Source organism: Pipistrellus hanaki (genome assembly GCF_964339955.1).
Source record: "Pipistrellus hanaki genome assembly, chromosome: 2".
NCBI lineage: Eukaryota > Metazoa > Chordata > Mammalia > Chiroptera > Vespertilionidae > Pipistrellus > Pipistrellus hanaki.
In genome coordinates, this window is record NC_140504.1 from 61,916,803 (window position 1) to 61,936,391 (window position 19,589).

At 36.3% G+C, this 19,589-nt stretch overlaps 1 protein-coding gene across 3 annotated transcripts in view; it reads left to right on the plus strand.

Annotated features, from left to right (window-relative positions):
• The first annotated feature begins 1,131 nt into the window (after positions 1-1,131).
• LOC311617577 (cell surface glycoprotein CD200 receptor 2-like) overlaps positions 1,132-19,589 on the plus strand; it is a 49,393-nt gene continuing 30,935 nt past the window's right edge. Inside the window, exons 1-3 of one of the 3 annotated variants that reach the window (XM_084874041.1) lie at positions 1,179-1,462; positions 10,073-10,109; positions 15,123-15,176. Coding sequence is in view for 2 of the 3 variants with exons in the window: in XM_084874039.1 (XP_084730165.1) it covers positions 1,399-1,462; positions 15,123-15,176 (118 nt within the window). In the remaining variant the exon portion in view is untranslated. Of the gene's footprint in view, positions 1,463-10,072; positions 10,110-15,122; positions 15,177-19,589 lie in introns of all 3 variants that reach the window. The other 2 variants (XM_084874039.1, XM_084874040.1) reach the window with 2 other exon arrangements.

Genomic DNA, 19,589 nt, shown 5'->3' on the forward strand with positions numbered 1-19,589 from the left:
AAAATCTCCTCTACTATTTGGGCCACTTAAATACCCTGAACAATCAAGCTCAAAACTGATGGGAAGATAAATGGGTCTATTTTAATATGGTTTCAATTTTTTAAAATTATGTCTACACCCAATTTTCAGGCAAGATAATAAGAAGCTAAGAAAATATGGGAATAGGTGGAATTGGGAAACTAAACAAGGCCTAACAATTTAAACACCTTACAGACAGCTAGTGAATTACAAGATTTTATAATCCCAAACAAAGAACCCTTGAGAAAAAATGGTTTATACTTGTCCTCCCTAACCAAAGACTAAATAACTTAAATAACCGTGATCAAAGAGATAGAGGACAGAGACCCAATAAGTGCCATTTGTGCCAGCCAAACCCACAGATGGATGAAATTAGGGGAACAAATAACAAAAACCCAGTTAGAGTCAGACCCAAGATAAAAATAAAGCAGTGAAGCTGAGCAAATAATAATCCCAAACATTTTGATGCACCAATATATTAAAAATGAATCTGGAAGCTGATGAATATTCTGCCGAAGCCCTCAAAATGTGAAAGAAATGTGAAAACCCTCAAAACAAAAACCCAGCATAGGTTTTCTCTAGAGCACATCCATGCCCACTCTTGGGCATGAACTTTTTACTTTCTTTCTCCTAAACTGTAAAGGTCCCCATACGACCTGAAACCAGGGGAGCAGTGGGCAGCAGCAGTTCACCCCAGGCTTACTCCCTAATCCTGCCTCCGAGGTCCCATTTTTCTCTAACTTCCAAGAGAGCTAAAGCAGCCCCACTTTGGCTCTCTTCTTTCCTATAACATTTCTAGGGAGCCATAGCAAGCACCATCTAAGCTCTCCCCTGTTGCATCTTTTATCCCAAGTCCTTCCTTTGTTTCCCTGTTCCCAGCTTTAATAAATGTACTCTCAGAATCAGCTGGACTGGTCTTGTGAAATCTTTCCTGCATGAAGTCAAGAACCCACACACTACAGGCTGGCTTCAGGCAGCTCTGCTTTGGGTCTGGTCCTTATCTAGTGACAATTTGGGACGCTCATCTACCCCAAATAATCAAACTGTCTATACCTAATTTTGAGGCATTTACTGGAGGATGGTCAGTTCTCCTTTTTGTGCAGCTAAGCCCGCACTCCAATCATTTCCTTTATTTGAGTTGTCATACTCTTGGCCACTATGCTTCCTCCCTCATTACCCTAAGGCCAAGCAACACAGATTGATATTTCCTATCAGTTGCTAATCAGCAAAAAGTATGTTGAATGGAGATGAAATTAAAGATAAGAAGATAGAAAAATGGTGAAGAAAAGTAATACTCAGTCCTATTAAATTCCTGAGAGATTCACTGAATCCATTGATTGATTTTCAGTGAATTTGCATTAAAGAAGAAAATCACTCCAAATGCATACTTTGGGGAAGACTTCAACTTTGAGATTACTGATCTCCATCATTATCATGGGGCCTGGTAAGTCTGATGCTGTGACATTTTCAGTCAAAAATAAAGATGTCTTTCTTTAGTGATGAGAATGCTCTTGATCCATTCATAAGATGTTTATAAGGTGTTTAATGATTTGTTCAAATAAAAGTGTAAATTTGTGTACTATCCAGGAAAATGCCTTCTGATTCACCTTACCTAAATGGTGCATTGACCAGGTGACTAGTCCAGTCCAGAGTAATATTGTTGACACTGGATAAAGTGAAACTAAACTTTTGGGACTAAATAAGTATAGTGTTTCACCAGTTGTTTGGTTTGTATTTTCATTGTCTCATTTCAATTCCTCTTTTTGGACAGTACTATTTACTGCTGTGTAATTATTTATTTCCCTTTTAATATTTCTAAAATTTCTAGCTCTGAGGCTAAGAAGAAAACACTAAATTTCTATCTGGCTTTTTAAAATTTAAAATTTATGGATACAATTTGTTTCAGAAAATGAGGGTGAGGAAACATAATAGTAGATATATGATAAATAATTATTTCAAATAAATGACTTTAAGCTCTCACTAGAAATCTTTATACAAATGGACTTCTCTCGAAAACTATAAAATAAGTAGAATATATGAATGAATTTTCTCTAATTAGAGCAGGCTTGAGCAGCTAGAAACAAATTTTTGAATTCTTTCTGTCTTTCTTTGCAATGATCCCCAAGAAGTTCCTCAACATTCTGAGAACTGGACTCCACATTTCCATAGTATGTCTAGTTAAAAAAGAAAAACAATTATTAGAAGAAACAGATAGGGAATTAGTGCCTAGGAAAGATAAAAGATAATGGGAGGGAAGAACATTTGAAATTAACTCAAAAGCAGATTCTGTAGAGAAATATGTAGATATAGTAGAGTTCTGGTAGGGAACAGAAAGCAATAAAAAAGATGTAACTGAATAGGGTTTAATTAAAACCCATTAATGTAATGACTCCATTATTTGTTTAAAGGAGATTTAAACTCTGAGATTGCTTTAGGTATTCAATGATTATAAAAAGGTGATTTTTTTTGTTTCCTTTTTTGAAAAATATTTTTATTGATTTTTCACATAGAGGAAGGGAGAGGGATACTCAGAAACATTGATGAGAGAGAAACATCGATTCGCTGCTTCTTGCACACCGCCCACTCGGGATAGCCCACAACCAAAGCACATGCCCCTGACCGGAATTGAACTTAGGACCCACACTTCAGTCCACAGTCCGACACTATCCACTGAGCCAAACCAGTTAGGGCTTGTATGCATATTTTAAGACAATATTTAGGTCAGTGTTTTTTTCACAAAGCAAAATTGAGAGGAATGTACAACAATTTCCCATACACCTCCTAACCCCAAACAGGCATAACTGCCTGAGACTATCAATACCCTTCCATCAGAGTGTTACTTTTATTACAATTGATAAATCTACGTTGACACATAATTATTGATCAAAGTTCCCAATTTAATTTAGGATTTACTTTTGGTGTTATACATTCTATGGCTTTGAACAAACATATAATGTCATATATCCATCATTATAGTATCATACAGAACTGTCACACTTCCCTAAATATCCTCTGTGTTTCACCCATTTAATCCTCCTCCCACTAAACAATGGAAGCCAATGATCTTAAGTGTTTCTATAGTTTATCTTTTTCTAGAATGTCATATAGTTGGAATTGTACAGTATGTAGCCTTTTTAGATTGGCTTTTTTATTATACTTCATATATATTTAAGTTTCCTCTATGTCTTTTCATGGCACAATAGTTTCTATCTTTTTAGCTATCATTACTATTCATTGGATTCACTACAATTTATTCATTCACCTAATGAATGAATAAATCATGGCTCAGTCCAAGTGTAGATAATTATGGATAAATCTTCTATAAACATTAATGTACAGGTTTCTGTGTGTACATAAATTTTTGCCTCCTTTGGGTAAATACCAAGGAGTGCTATTGCTAAATCTATATATAGTTTTGCATTTCTACCAGCAATCAATGAGAGTTCATGCTGCTTTACCTCCATGCTAACATTTGATACTATCAGTGTTCTGGATTTTGGCTATCCAGTAAAGTAGCAGGAAACAAAATAAATATCCAGAAATCAGTTGTACTTTTAAAAATATATTTTATTGGTTTTTTACAGAGATGACAGGAGAGTGATAGAGAGTTAAAAACATCCATGAGAGGGAAACATCCATCAGCTGCCTCCTGCAACACCCCCTACTAGGGATGTGCCCATAACCTAGGTACATGCCTTGACTGGAATCAAACCTGGAATCCGTAGGTCAGCAGGCTGACACTCTATCCATTGAGCCAAACCAGCCAGGGCGGAAAACAGTTGCATTTTTATATACAAAAATAAACTATCAGAAAAGGAAACTAAAAAACAATCCAATTTATAATAACATCCAAAACCCCTCAAACAACCAGCTTAGAATAAATTTAACAAAGGATGTAAAAGACCTGTACTCAGAAAATTATAAAACACTAAAGAAAGAAATTCAAGAGGATATAAATAAGTGGAAGCATATATCATGTTCATGGATAGTAAGAATTTACATAATTGAAATGCCCTTACTATTCAAAGCAATCTATAGGTTAAATATAATTCATATCAAGATACCAATAATGTATCTAAGAGAACTAGAACAAATATTCTTAAAATGTATATGGGACCACAAAAGATCCCAAATAGACAAGGCAATCTTGAGAAAGAAGAACAAAGTTGGAGGAATCATGCTACCTGATATCATACCAGGTCATAGTAATTAAAGCAGCATGCTACTGGCATTGAGAACAGAGATACAGGTCAATGGAACAGAACAGAGAGCCCAGAAATAAACCCAGGCCTTTATGGCCAATTAATATTTGACAAAGCAGGCAAAAGCATACAACGGGGTGAAGATATTTTATACAACAAATGGTGTTGGGTAAATTGTATAGAAACATGCAAAAAATGAAACTAGACCACCTTATTAAACCATATGTAAGCATAAATTCAAAATGGAGTCTTGAATACTACTCAGCCATAATAAAGGAAATCTTACCTTTTGTGACAGTATGATTGGACCTGGAGATTATTATACCAAGTGAAATAAACCCACCAGAGAAAGAGAAGTAATTTATGAGATGGCAAGAAGGGACATCCTTGTGTTCTTCCTAGAGTAAGCTTATAATTTCTTACCATTAAGCATGACTTTAACTGGAGATTTTATTGTTGCTGTTTTGTAGATATTCTTTATGCAGATGAGGAAATACTTCTCTATTCCTAGTTTATTGAGGTTCTTTTTTTTAACTCATGAATGGGTCTTGGTTTTGATCAATGATTTTTCTTTCTTAGCATGTTGATGTGATATTACATTAATTGATATTTGAATGTTGAACCATTTACACTTGGAATAGAACCCACTTGGTCTTTATACATTGTAGGTTTGATTTGCTAATATTATGTTGAGGATTTTTGAATTTGTGTCCATGAGAGATATTGGTCTGTAGTTTTTTTCTATTGTAATGTTTTTCTTTAGTTTTAATATTAGAATAACACTAGACTCATAGAATGAGTTTTCTTTTTTTCTATTTTCTGAAAGATATTATAGAGAACTGGTATAATTTCTTCATTAATGTTTGCAAGAATTTACCAATATTCCCTTCTGGACCTGGTATTCTTTTGGAAGATTAGTAATTATTAATTCCACTTTAAAAATAGATATAGGCTTATTCATATTATCTCTCTCTTCTTGTGTGGGTTTTGGCAGAGAGTGTCTTTCAAGGGATTTTTATAAACAAGTTATCAAATTTGTGAACATAGAGTTGCATTCAGCATTTCAACTCTATGAAATTTATTCCATCGAGTTGCAAATAGCATTTTTTGTTATTATTTTATTGTCCCTGGTATCTGTAGTGATGTCCCATATTTCATTTCTAATATTACTAATTCATGCCCTCTCTTTTATTAGCTGGTCTGGATAGAAGTTTATCAATTTCATTAATCTTTTCAAAGAACCAGTTTTTCAATAACTGAACCATTTTTAATTCATACTAGCACTTTGTGAGAATTTCAAATTTTCCTTATTGTCTCCAACACTCATCATTTTCTAATAATCTATATCTCTTTTGTTAGGGTTTGTCCAGTGATGTGGGCTGTGAAAGAATTCACAACTAAAAGAAGCAAAGGGAAAGTTTATTTTACTTTCCAAAAGAGGAAAGAGCTAGTGTATCCCTAGTTAATACAGGACAGTAAACAAAGGGTGGCTTTATTTTTTAAAGACTAATGGCTGCTGTTGCTTGGTGACAAGGAAGGGAAGAGGATTTTGGGCTAAAGTTGATCAGATGCCAGAGTTACAGTTTGTTTGCTCTCCAGGAGATAGTCTGTTAGGTGTCCTAGATAGGAAGATATCTTATCAATACTTTTCCCCAGAGAAACAAAGATGGCAGCATAGGTGAACACCTAAACTACTGCCTCACACAACTATTTCAAAACTATAGCTAAAAGACTGAACAGACATAATCTAGACCCACAGGAAATCTGGCTGAGTGGAAATTCTACAACTAGAACAAAAAAGAGGGGCACACAGAGACTCAGGGGAGCTGCAAAAAGCTGAGGTACAGAGACACACATGCGAAAACAATGGGCGGCTGAATGCCTGGCTGGCTTTCTGTAGTGGGAGGGAGATGGAAGCTCCCAACTGCACTGAATCCCAGTTATGACTGCACTGAACCCCAGCTCTGGGAAGACTTTGGGGACCCAGAATCATATGGAGGGAATCTGGATTGTTGGGACATGAGAGAAACACATGGTAACTAAGGAGATCCTTAAAAAGCAGACGTCTGGAGGCATGTGCCCAAGTTCATGCAGAGAGAACTGTAGCGATTACCAAGGGACACTGAGACCTAGGGGCCTCATAGGGCAGGGCTGATGGGAAGCCAAAGCTGTCTGCTCAGGCCTGAGACTCTCCCCCATCCAAGCTGAGCACAGAGGATTTTGCAATTTTGCAAGTCTTGTCTCATAAGGCTGTCTTCAGCATAGAAGTTCTCCAAGCATAGACACAGCTGAATCTCACAGCCATTTGGCTTGGAGATCAATTCCTCTCAGTGACACCAACAACAATCAAGACTTAAATACAATGAGGCTGTACACACAGTCCACAAAGGGGTGCACCAAGAATGTTCACCTCAGGTAACTGGGGAGGCTGAGCCACTGGGCCACATAGGACACCTAGCACACAAAGACACCCTACCAACTCAAAGAAGCAATGAAAATGCAGAGACAAAAAACAGATCACAAACGAAAGAAATGGAGGAAAATAAACAACTGGAGATTGAGTTCAAACCCACGGTTATAAGGTTTTTCAAGAATTTCCTAGAAAAGCCTGATAAATTTAGTGAGACCCTCAAGGATATGATAAAGGACCAACTAGAAATTAAACATACTCTGACTGAAATAAAAAAATATTATAAAGAGACATAGCAGCAGACTAGAGGAATGCAGGAATCAAGTCAAAGATTTGAAATACAAAGAAGCAAAAAAAAAACTCAACCAGAAAATCAAAAAGAAAAAAGAATCCAAAAATATGAAGATAGTGTAAGGAGCCTTTGGGACAACTTCAAGAGTACCAACATCCGAATTATGGGGTTGGCAGAAGTAGAGAGAAAGCAAGACACTGAAAACCTATTTGAAGAAATAAGGACAGAAAACTTCCCCTACCTGGTGTAAGAAATAGACTTACAAGTTCAAGAAGCGCACAGAACCCCCAACAAAAAGAATCCAAATGGAACCACACCAAGACACATCATAATGAAATTGCCAAGAGCAAAAGACAAAGAGAGAATATTAAAAGCAGCAAGAGAAAAACAGTTACCTACAAGGGATCACCCATATGACTGTCAGCTGATTTCTCAACAGAAACTGTGCAGGCCAGACAGGATGGCAAGAAATACTCAAAGTGATGAATAGCAAGGACTTACAACCAAGATTACTCTACCCAGCAAAGCTATGATTCAGAATTGAAGGTCAGATAAAGAGCTTTACAGATAAGAAAAAGCTAAAGGAGTTCATAACTACCAAACCAATACTATATGAAATGCTGAAAGGTACTTTTTTAAGAAGAGGAAGAAGAAAAAGATAAAGATAAAAATTATGAAAAACAAATATGTATCTATCAACAGATGAATCTAAAAATCAAGTGAATTAAAAATCTGATGAACAGAATAAACTGGTTAGTATAGTAGAATCAGGGGCATAGAAAGGGAGTGGACTGACAATTCTTGGGGGTATAGGGAGGTGTGGGGTGCGAGAAGAGACTGGACAAAAATTATATACCTATGGATGAGGACATTGGGGGGAGATAAAGGTATAGGGTGAGGTGGTAACTGGTGGAGGGGAGGTATGGGGGGTAAAAAAGAGGAACAATTATAATAATCTGAACGATAACAATTTATTCAATTAAAATTTTTTTTTCCCCAAGCCTGTAAAACATGCTTAGAGCAAAAGTTATAAAGATTTCAAAACTTGTTTGAAGGGGAGAGGGTAAGATATAGATTGTGGGGTTTTTTTTGTTTGTTTCTTTGTTTGATTTCTATTTTGAGACCATGTATTTTTTTGAAAGTTTTCTCTTTTATTTCTTTATACATCTTCAAAATTTTATTTTATAACATTTTTTTAATAATTCCAATATCTATAAAATACTACAAAAATGTCAAAAAAAATAATTCCAATATCTAAATATTGGAGTTTTATTTTTCTTTATATGAATAAGAGAAGAAAGCCAATAAAGACTACATTATCTCCTAATGTAGCTGCTTATTTAATCCTGTGTTTTGAAATTTTGGAATGTGAGCTCATGATCATGTGGCTTTGAGTGTGAAAAGTGTTTTTAGTATAGACACTTAAAAACAGATAATAATTTTCCAAAATGACAACTGACTTGTCTTCACTCATTGCTATGACTGAATGTTTGTATCTCTCCAAAATTCATATGTTGCAATTCTAATCCCAATGTAATGGTATTTTGAGATGGAGATTTTGGGAGGTCATTGGGTCCTCAGGGTGGATCCCTCATGATCGTATTAATACCCCCTTTTTTAAAAGTTACCTTTTTATATTATGAGATAATTGTGGATTACAGATGTGTCTCTTTGTGTGTCTTTTGGGAGTCTGTGCTTATGTGACCTTTTTTCCCCACTAATCAGGGCAGTTTTCTGTCATTATTTCTTCAAATAGTTTTTCTAATCCTTGTTCCTCTTCTTGTAGTTCTGGCACCCCTATTATATGTATCTTGCTTCATTATATGTAGTCCCAAAGCTCCCTTAGTCTATTCTCCTGCTTTCTAATTTTTCCCCTCTAATTGCAGTTTAGATTAGGTGTGTTTCCTGCCCTTTCTTCTAATTTACTAATTCAGTCTTCCACTTCTTCTAGTCTACTGTTGAAATCTCCCATAGTGTTTTTTATTATAACTATATCATTCTTTATTTCTTCTTGATTCTTACATAATTTGATGATTTTCTAGCTGGTTTGAGAATTGTATGACCCTTACCCTGAATTTATTTTCTGCAATATTGCTTGCCTCCTTTTATTTTAGTGACTTCTCTGGCAATGCCTCCCTTCGCCCCGCCCCCTTGGGAGTTGTTTCTTTGTCTCCCCAATTTTGTTTTCACTTTAGGGTCCAGGCGCCGAATCACAGGAAGCCTGTGACTGAAGTGGGCTTAGTGGGAGGGTGAAGCATTCTGATACTCATTGCCTCTATTCAATTGGATGCACAATGTCCAGGTCCAAAGAAGCAGGCCAGTGGAGGGGAGCTCACTCTGGGGCACACAGGACCCCATGGCCATGGAGGCTGAAGTCACAGTGTCTGTAGGTCTGCATCTAAGGCAGCAGTTCTTTCTTTGGAGTGGCTGCAGGGTCCAGATTGGTGTCTTAGGCCAGTCTGGGTGGTGGTGAGGCTGGGCTCCTAATCACAGCAGCTGTCCTTTTTAAGATGGCATGGTTTCTGAGTACATTATAATTTTTAAATATCTGCTTTCTTGCCTAGACCTTAAGTTCTTGGAAAGAAGAGGTATTGTTTACTATGTTTCTATGTCGAGCAAGTAGTTTTCTAGTACTTGCCTCCCAAAATATGTTTATAGCAATTCCCACTTAGAGTTTGCCTTAATAAATTTGAAGTTGATAAATAGTTGTTCACAAAATGTGATTTCAACAATATTTAGGAAAATCTTTTTTTTTGTTCCATGCCAGTATATAATCAACATAACACTTCTAACCTTTTTCTTACTAAGCACTGGTTCCTAAAGAGTCTGTAGTAGATAATTAAACTATTTCCCCCCTCCCCCACAGAGATAGACTAAATGCATATAAGCCTGGGTGAATAAAAACTCTGATTTGAATATCAAGACAGGAAGTAAGGCCTTAAATAGGAGTATTACAAACAGGCAGAAATATCTGGTCACATCTTCATACTGGAGTAAATTTTTGAAATTTCTGTTTGCCTGTCATAATCTGTGTGTTAATTGGCAACTGCAATTCAAAGATGGCTTTAAAAATGTGAAAAAATTGTGGTTTTTATCTAGGAATTAGAAATGCTTATATAAATATATTTCTCTCTTCACACCATTTTGGAGTGCATAAGTGCATCAAGCAACTCAACACAGCAAATTGGTAAGAACAATTGCAGTCTCGGTAATGCTCATTTTCAAATGATAATTCTAATGAGAGAGTACTTGATGCCTTTATCATTTTTACATTTTATGAGTTTGAATTGTCATGTGTGCATTTATATACTATATTGTCTTTAAAAAAAATGCCCTTTTTTTCCTGGTCAGGTTGTTCAGTTACTTGAAGCATAATCCTATATCCAGAAAGGTTTCAGATTTGATTCTCATTAGGGCACAAATCTCTGTTGCAGTTCAATGCTTGTTCGGGATTATACGGGAGGCAATTGACCAATCTATCAATCAATGTTTCTCTTTCACGTTGATATCTCTCTCTCTCTCTCTCTCTCCTTCCCTTACTCTTCAAAAATTCAATAAAAACATATCCTCCAGTAAGGATTTAAGAAAAATGGCTTATGTTTTAGAATGTTGACCAATTTTTCATTCTAAAATTATGTCTGTGCTTATTTATTACTATTTTAAGAATGTTATAACTGAAAAAAAAATTTTTCAAAATATTTTTATTCAATTTTTAAAACATAAGTTATTACTCTAAAATTATTTTTAAAAGTAGGTCTTAATCTATGTTAGTAAGATATTTTCTGTACCCCCTACCTAGCCCTACAGTCTCTCAATCTTTTATTTGCCATTATAGTTAACTTTTTTCCTTACATTTTAAAACGTTATTTTTGTGATATGTTACATTAAGCATTTCATGGAAAAATAATTCTAATGATTTCAAAATACATTCAAAATAAATGTTACTTTTCTACTATAAATATATTTTAAAAAGCACAATTCACATTTGTTTCAATCTATATATATGGTGTCTCCACAAAATATATACACATACTATGTATAATTATAAAGTCAGTGTTTAGCTAGAAGGGATAAATGAGGGAGGAAAGGAAATATTTTCAACAATAATTTAAAAAGGAGTATTTATTAAACCACATTTCATTTTTAAAGTTTAGCTAACAGCTGCCACAGTGTATACATTTTTCTGGACACCTTGTGAAAGAGTTAATTAGACTTCTGATGTTGACAATGTAAAACTATAATCTTTATAAATTTGAATGAAAATTTGATTTCATATGAAGAAAGTAAAGAAAGAACACAGGAGCACTGATCAGAAACTTTGAATGTTGGTTGTACTACTTTGATACTGCATACAAAGCTTCAAACAAGACTGAACAAGACGGACACTTTCTATTTTCAATGAAGCCCTGTTAATTGGTGTGAAAGTGGTATCTATAGCATCTAGCTGGCAAATGAGACCACAAAACTAAAGGACTCATGTATTAACAATAAATGAAGCTTAAAAAGCATATCCACTATTATAAAAATAATCAGAGAAACATTTGTGAAAATAAGCATCATTATTTTTTTCTCTTCTAAAAATAACCATTTTTGCCCACTTAAGAGTACATTTTAACTTGTGAGTTTTATCTCTGGTATGAGAAGTTGCAAGGATAATTTATTGATTTTCCTTCTTAGGGTATTCTTTAGAAGGAGGTGGATTTTGCTTGATTGTAGGGGGATTGGTATCAGGTTTGAGAGGCAAATTTCTCCATGGGTCTCCATTCATTGGAAAACCTCTGTTAAGCAGAAGATGTTGTTCACATTCTAGCTCCCTTGGAGATAGATCATTGAGACACAAAATGCTTAAAGTCTTCAAGACAATTTTGAAGACACCACTTAATGCAAGACCAAGCTCTTCTAACACTCCTGTTAGTTTCTGGACACATATTTAGTTCCATCTGCTAAGGACTCACATGGCCAAATTGCTAATATTCCCAGACAAGTTTGCCAAAATGAGAATCTACTTAAGGGCCAACAACTTAACAGTTTAGAGCATGGAAAATATTGGCTTTGTCACTAAAGTAACAATTTTTGTGGGGCATATAAAGTAAAATCCAAAGGATAGGAGAAAAGCTTTAATTATCCTTTTAAAGATATCAATCAAGGCTGAGTTTTTAAATTTTCCATTGACAAGAGCCTATGTCTTTAACACAGAGAGCAGGTCTCAGGGCTTCTGAGTCCAAAGGCCACAAGAGAAAACCCTCATCTACTACAGTAACCTTTGTTTCTTCTGGTTGCCATCTCTTGGTGACCAGACAGCTACCTTAGCTGGGAATGGAGCAGGGCACATGGTAGTTTTCTTTTTGTGAGGATCCTATTGGGTGCTCTCGGTACTTGGCACACTTCACTTAGGGTAAGAGAATGAAGGCAGGAAAGGAGGGTGGAAGGAAGAAAGGAGGGAAGGAGAGAAGAAAGGAAGGGAAAAAGGAAGAAAGGAAAGAAGGAAATTTGCTGGTTATGGTAAAGACAGAATAAGAAATTAATTTAATGTGAGGAAGAACTTGCGGTTGTTAGTAGAGTTTAGTTTATTTTTAAAAGACAAAGTAAGCAGAATAAAATAAAATACTCAATAAATTCTTATTGTTTTAAATTGTGGTAAATGCAAGAAATTAGAACAAACAAAACACCACACTTTAAATCAACATCCAGCAAACTATGGCCTATGGGCAAAATCCAGCCAGTCACAAAGGGTGGGGGAAAGGATACACTTGTAACCACATCCATTTGTTTAAATATTATATGTGGCTGCTTTCTTGAGGCAACAGCAGAGATGAATACTTACAGCAGAGACCATATGAACCACAAAGCCTCAAATGCTTCCTTCTTGCCCTTTATGGAAATCTCTGCAGATACTGATTTTACCCCACCTTACTTACACCCTTATTCCCAATAAAACTTTAAATTTTCCTCTTGATGCTTCCAAAAGGCAACTACAACAATACCATAATCAAAAGTACCTATATCCTAAATTTTCTTCCATTACAAACACAGTCTTGGATGGTGGTGAATTCACCAGTGGAAGAAAATAACAGACTCCAGAACCCTTGGAAGCTAGATGTGGTAGGATGGGAGAAGCCTGAAAGGCTAAGCTATATTTGAGCTATGAATTTTAGAGCTCTAGAATTTAGAATATCTAAGTCATAGCTTGATTTGGATAAGCTCTCTTAGGTCAGCTCTGACTTCTTATCTGTTTCTGGAGTATATTCTTGAGCCTAATACAAGGCTCAAGAATTGGTTGTCTGTTTTTATTTATTTTTATTTTTTTAATTATTTTAAATATAATAGAATCTCAATAATAGCCTGCCTTCATCCCAATTACAGCTGCCTACAAAAGCGAGATTATTTCAGATGCCTGTTTGCTGCTCATTTCTAATATCTTTACTAAATTTATTTGTTTATTTTTAAATATGGTAGATCTTGGTACAAAATTAGAGTGAGGAGCAAAGGTATATTATATAATGAAACCTTAATATGCAAATCAACGGAACAGCAGAATGACTGGTCGCTATGATGTGCACTGACCACCACGGGGCAGACCTTCAATGCAGGCGCTGCCCCCTGTGCACTACCACAGAGGAAGCACTGCTCCGCCAGAAGCTGAACTCATGGCTGGTGAGCAAAGCAGCAGTGGCGGGAGCCTCTCCCGCCTCTGTTACAGGTGGTCCATAAGGAGCGAGGGGTCCCGGACTGCAAGAACCCTGGAAATGCACGAGGTTGCAGGCCAGGCTGAGGAGCCCCCCCACCCGCCCAGTGCAAGGAATGTCATGCACCAGGACTCTAGTATTTTTATAACCAGAGGACAGATAAATGCTTATTCAGTGGTTAGTCACAAAAAGAACTTTTTTAGGCCCTTAAATCTCAAGAAATATTAAAAAAAATTTTTTTTCAATTCATTGTATTTTATTATTGTGGTAAAATGTACATAACATAACATTTACCATTTTAACAATTTTTAAAAATACAATTCAGTTACATTAAGTAAATACTACAAAACTGAAGTTTTTCAGAAGTTAAACTTGAAGTAAATTAGGACTACTTTAATTGTCAGAAACTGTAAAACCAAACTGTAAAACCAAAGGAAGTAATGCTTAGGGATCTTGGAACTATGGAATTAGAAGATTGAGCTAGGTGAAGACTGACTCTCTCTCTCTCTCTCTCTCTCTCTCTCTCTCTCTCCCTCTCTCCCTCTCTCTCCCTCTCTCTCCCTCCTCCCCTTCTTTCTCTCCGCACCCATTTCACTTCTCTTTTCTTCTTTCTAAGGTAGATGTATTAGTCAAGATTTGTCAGAGAAACAGAACAATAGGAGTGTGTGTGTGTGTGTGTGTGTGTGTGTGTGTGTGTGTGTGATGTGTATGGGGCATGTGGAAAGAGAGAGAGAAAGATTTATTTTAAGGAATTGGCTCACATAATTTTGCCAAGTCCAAAATCTGCAGGGTGGTCCAGCAGCATGGCCACACAGGAAAGAGTTGCAGTTTAAGTCTGAAGACAGTCTGCTGGTATAATCCCTTTCCTAGGAGGTTGTCAGTTTTTATTTATTTTTATTTTTTAAATTATTTTTTCACACAAATAAATGCAAATTCTTTTTTAAATTATTATTATTATTTTTATTTTTTTCTCTGACTTGAGTGATTTTTTTTATTGATTATGATATCACATAATTGACCTTATCCCCCATTCCCATCCCCAAACCCTTCCCACATATGCCCCCACCACCCTGTTGTCCATGGCCACTGGTTAGGCCCATATGCATGCACTGCACACAAGTCCTTTGGTTGATCTCTTCCCCTTACCCCCACCCTCCCCCACTTTCTCTCTGAGGTTTGAAAGTCTGATCGCTACTTTTCTTTCTCTGGTCTGTTTTTGTTCATCAGTTTATGTTGTTCATTATTTCCTCTAGTACAATAGAAGGTGTCCCATAAATGGGAAATAACTCACTAAGAGCTTATAAATATAACTTTCTAATGTTAACATATTTTCCCATTTAATGATGAAACAACTCTAATTTGTTTTACAAGGCTCTCAATGTAAATTAGTTATGGTTAACTGACTGTTTACAATCATGTTGTATATAAAATTTTGTGGAGAATAGTGTCTCCCATTTGATTTAAGTACCTAAAATTGATTTCTTTTTCTTTTTTTCCCTAAACATTTTTTCTAGTTTCATCTGTGGACAGAAAGCAGATCCATTTACTGGTAACACATCCTGCAGAAGGTAATATACTTTTTTCTCTCTAGAGGCCAGTACTGAAGAAATGGAGTATTGAACTTCTTTAGAAACATGGCTGATAGTCTGGGCTGAGGGCTAGCCTTTTCCTAGCTGAAGAATATGATAATCTCAATGCTGTGGGGTGAGGGACTCTGAATGACCCTGCCCCTCTATGCCCAAAGCAATTGAATTCCATTGGAAAATTGTGGAGCTTTCTCTATCAGGCATTTGTTTAGGCTTTACCGGGAACACAAAGATGAGGAAGATGAGTAAGACTATGAGAGAGCCCCTGGGAGCTCAGTTTTATGGGATCACATGATATGGGCACAGCTGTCATACCAAGTGTGCCAGAGTCTAGAGGAGGGAGCTGTGAGCACCAAGGCTCAGAGAAGGCTTCACAAGGGATATATCATGGGAACTGGGTCTTAAAGGAAGAGGAGTATTGGAATAAAAATGTCAAAAGATTTGCACATTCTGAAGAGAAACACTAGAATAAGTAGTATTATAATAGACAAAGACCGTTGTGTAGGGCATGCCAGACCACAGGAACACGTGAGGAAAGACACAGAAATGCAATTGTGCTTGGAGTTTTTTTTTTTCTGAAGTGGGGGAGCAATAAAGGGAGTGATTGATGGGAAGGTGAGTCACTTGGAAAAAAAATGCCTTTGTGTAAAGGCATTTAAAAAACATTTAAATGCCTTTGAGTAAAAAACACAAAGGCATTTAAACATTTTCTTCAGGCAGTGAGAGATCTCTGAAGGGTCTCAGAGTTGAGTGAATCAGATCTGTGTTACAGAATGATGTACCTGGTTGCAATGTAAGGTATGAACTGAAAACAGGAGAGTTTTGAGACAGAGTTAGAATTAGGAGGCTTTTGAATAAATGGTGATGGAGATTTAAACTAGGGCAGTGGTTGGCAAATTCATTAATCAGCAGAGCCAAACATCAACAGTACAATGATTGAAATTTCTTTTGAGAGCCAAATTTTTAAAACTTAAACTTCTTCTAATGCCACTTCTTCAAAAACAGACTCACCCAGGCCATGGTATTTTGTGGAAGAGCCACACTCAAGGGGTGAAAAAGCCTCATGTGGCTGGTAAACTGCAGTTTGCTGACCACTGAACTAGGGGATGGTAGCTGGGTGAGACTGGGATATATTTATAGACAAAGGATTCAGAAGAGATGAGATATGACAGTTGGTTCTGGGATAAATATGAGAATCTACCCTCTCCCTCCTCAGTGAAGTAGGAGGAGGAGAAATCACCCTAGCTGATTACAGGAGTGAATGGAGAATAATAGAGGTAGACAGCTGCCAAACCCACTGAGTTAGAACTATCATTATAAAGGAGATGGCAATTGATTGAAAGTTATATAATGGAGGAAGGTGAAAGAACATAGAATACTTACCATGCTTAGATTACTTGCTATTGGAGTTAATACTTTGTATACTTGGCCCAGTTAAAATTCATGTTTATATGATTACCTAGTACTTTCTTTGAAAAAAATAGTGTCAGATAATGAGGATAAATATTAGGCAAAACAGTAAGCCTTATAGTGTTTACAAACTAAATTTCTTTTTCTTTTTTTTTATTTTCTTTTTTTAATATATTTTATTGATTTTTTTTGACCCCCTCTCTCCCTCCCACACATCCCCTCCCTCCCCAGAGTTTTGTGTCCATTGGTTGCACTTATATGCATGTATACAAGTCCTTCGGTTGATCTATTATCTCCCCCAGATCTTCCTCCCCTCCCCACTGTAATTTGACAGTCTACTTGTTGATATACTGTCTCTATATCTATCTTATGGTTCATCAGTTTATAATGTTCTTTATTATCCACAAATGAGTGAGATCATGTGGTGTTTCTCTTTCATTGATTGGCTTATTTCACTCAGCATGATGTTCTCCAATTCCATCCAGGTTGCTGCAAATGATGAGAAATCCTTCTTTTTTATGGCAGCATAGTATTCCATTGTGTAGATGTACCATAGTTTTTGGATCCAATCATCTGCTGACGGACACTTAGGCTGTTTCCAAATTCTGGCTATTGTAGATTGTGCTGCTATGAACATAGGGGTGCATATATCCTTTCTGATTGGTGTTTCTAGTTTCTTGGGATATATTCCTAGAAGTGGGATTACTGGGTCAAATGGGAGTTCCATTTTCAGTTTTTTGAGGAAACTCCACACTGTTCTCCACAGTGGTTGCACCAGTCTGCATTCCCACCAGCAGTGCACGAGGGTTCCTTTTTCTCCGCAACCTCGCCAACACTTGTCGTTTGTTGATTTGTTGATGTTGGCCATTCTGACAGGTGTGAGATGGTACCGCATTGTTGTTTTGATTTGCATCTCTCGGATAATTAGTGACTTTGAGCATGTTTTCATGTGTCTTTTGGCTTTCCTTCTGTCTTCTTTTGAAAATATTCTATTTAGGTCCATTGCCCATTTTTTAATTGGATCATTCATCTTCCCTTTATTTAGTTGTATAAGCTGTTTGTAGATGTTGGAGATTAAACCTATCAGTGGTAACATTTGCAAATATGTTCTCCCACACAGTGGGCTTTCTTGTTGTTTTGATGATGGTTTCTTTTGCTGTAAAAAAGCTTTTTATTTTGATGTAGTCCCATTTGTTTATTTTCTCTTTAGCTTCCATTGCGCTAGGGGCAGTATCAGTGAAGAAGTTCTTTTGGCATACGTCTGAGATTTTGTTGCCTGTGGATGCTTCTAGTATTTTTATGGTTTCCCGTCTGATGTTTAAGTCCTGTATCCATTTTGAGTTTATTATTGTGTATGGTGTAAGTTGGTGACCTAGTTTCATTCTTTTGCATGTATCTGTCCAATTTTCCCAACACCATTTATTGAAGATACTGTCTTGACTCCATTGTATATTTGTGCCTCCTTTGTCAAATATTAATTGAGCATAGTGATTTGGATTGATATCTGGGTTCTCGATTCGATTCCATTGATCTATATGTCTGTTTTTGTGCCAGTACCAGGCTGTTTTGAGAATAGTGGCTTTGTAATACAGTTTGAAGTCTGGTATTGAGATACCTCCTACTTTACTCTTCTTTCTCAGGATTGCTGTGGCTATTCGGGGTCTTTTATTGTTCCAAATGAACTTTTGGAGAGTTCTTTCTAGATCAGTGAAATATGCCGTTGGTATTTTAATGGGGAGTGCATTGAACCTATAGATTGCTTTAGGAAGTATGGACATTTTGATGATGTTGATTCTACCAATCCATGAACATGGTATGTTCTTCCATCTGTTTACATCTTCCTCTATTTCTTTTTTCAGTGTCGTGTAGTTTTCCGCGTATAGATCCTTTACTTCCTTAGTTAAGTTTATTCCTAGGTATCTTAATTTTTTTGGTGCGATGGTAAATGGAATTGCTTTTTTAGTCTCTGTTTCTATAAACTCACTGTTGGTGTATAGAAATGCCATAGATTTCTTGGTGTTAATTTTGTATCCTGCTACATTGCCAAATTCATTTATTAAGCCAATTAGTTTTTTAATGGAGTCTTTTGGGTTTTTTATATACAATATCATGTCGTCTGCAAATAAGGATAACTTTACTTCTTCTTTTCCAATTTGGATGCCTTTTATTTCCTCCTCTTGTCTAATTGCAATGGCTAGTACTTCCAGTACTATGTCAAAGAGGAGTGGCGATAGTGGACATCCCTGTCTTGTTCCTGTTCTTAGAGGGAATGGTTTTAGTTTTTGCCCATTGAGTATGATGTTGGCTGTGGGTTTATCATATATAGCTTTTATTACGTTGAGGTATGATCCTTGTACTCCCACCTTGTTAAGAGTTTTTATCAGGAAAGGGTGTTGGATTTTATCAAATGCTTTTTCTGCATCAATTGATATGACTATATGATTTTTATCTTTCAACTTGTTAATGTGATGTATCACGTTTCTTGATTTGCGGATATTGTACCAACCTTGCATTCCTGGAATAAATCCTACTTGGTCATGGTGTATGATCTTTGTGATGCTCTGCTGGAGCCGATTTGCTAGAATTTTGTTGAGGATTTTGGCATCTATGTTCATGAGGGATATTGGTCTGTAATTCTCTTTCATTGAGTTGTCTTTATCAGGTTTTGGTATTAGGGTGATGCTGGCTTCATAGAAGGAGTTTGGAAGTGTTCCTTCCTCTTGAATTTTTTGGAATAGTCTGAGGAGGATAGGTTTTAGTTCTTCCTTGAATGTTTGGTAAAACTCTCCTGTGAAGCCATCTGGCCCTGGGCTTTTGTTTGCTGGAAGCTTTTTGATGACTGTTTCAATTTCTTCCCAAGTCACTGGTCTATTGAGATTTTTAGATTCTTCCTGATTGAGTTTTGGAAGTTTGTATTTTTCTAGGAATATGTCCATTTCCTCCAGGTTGTTCAGTTTGTTGGAGTAGAGTTGTTCGTAGTATTTT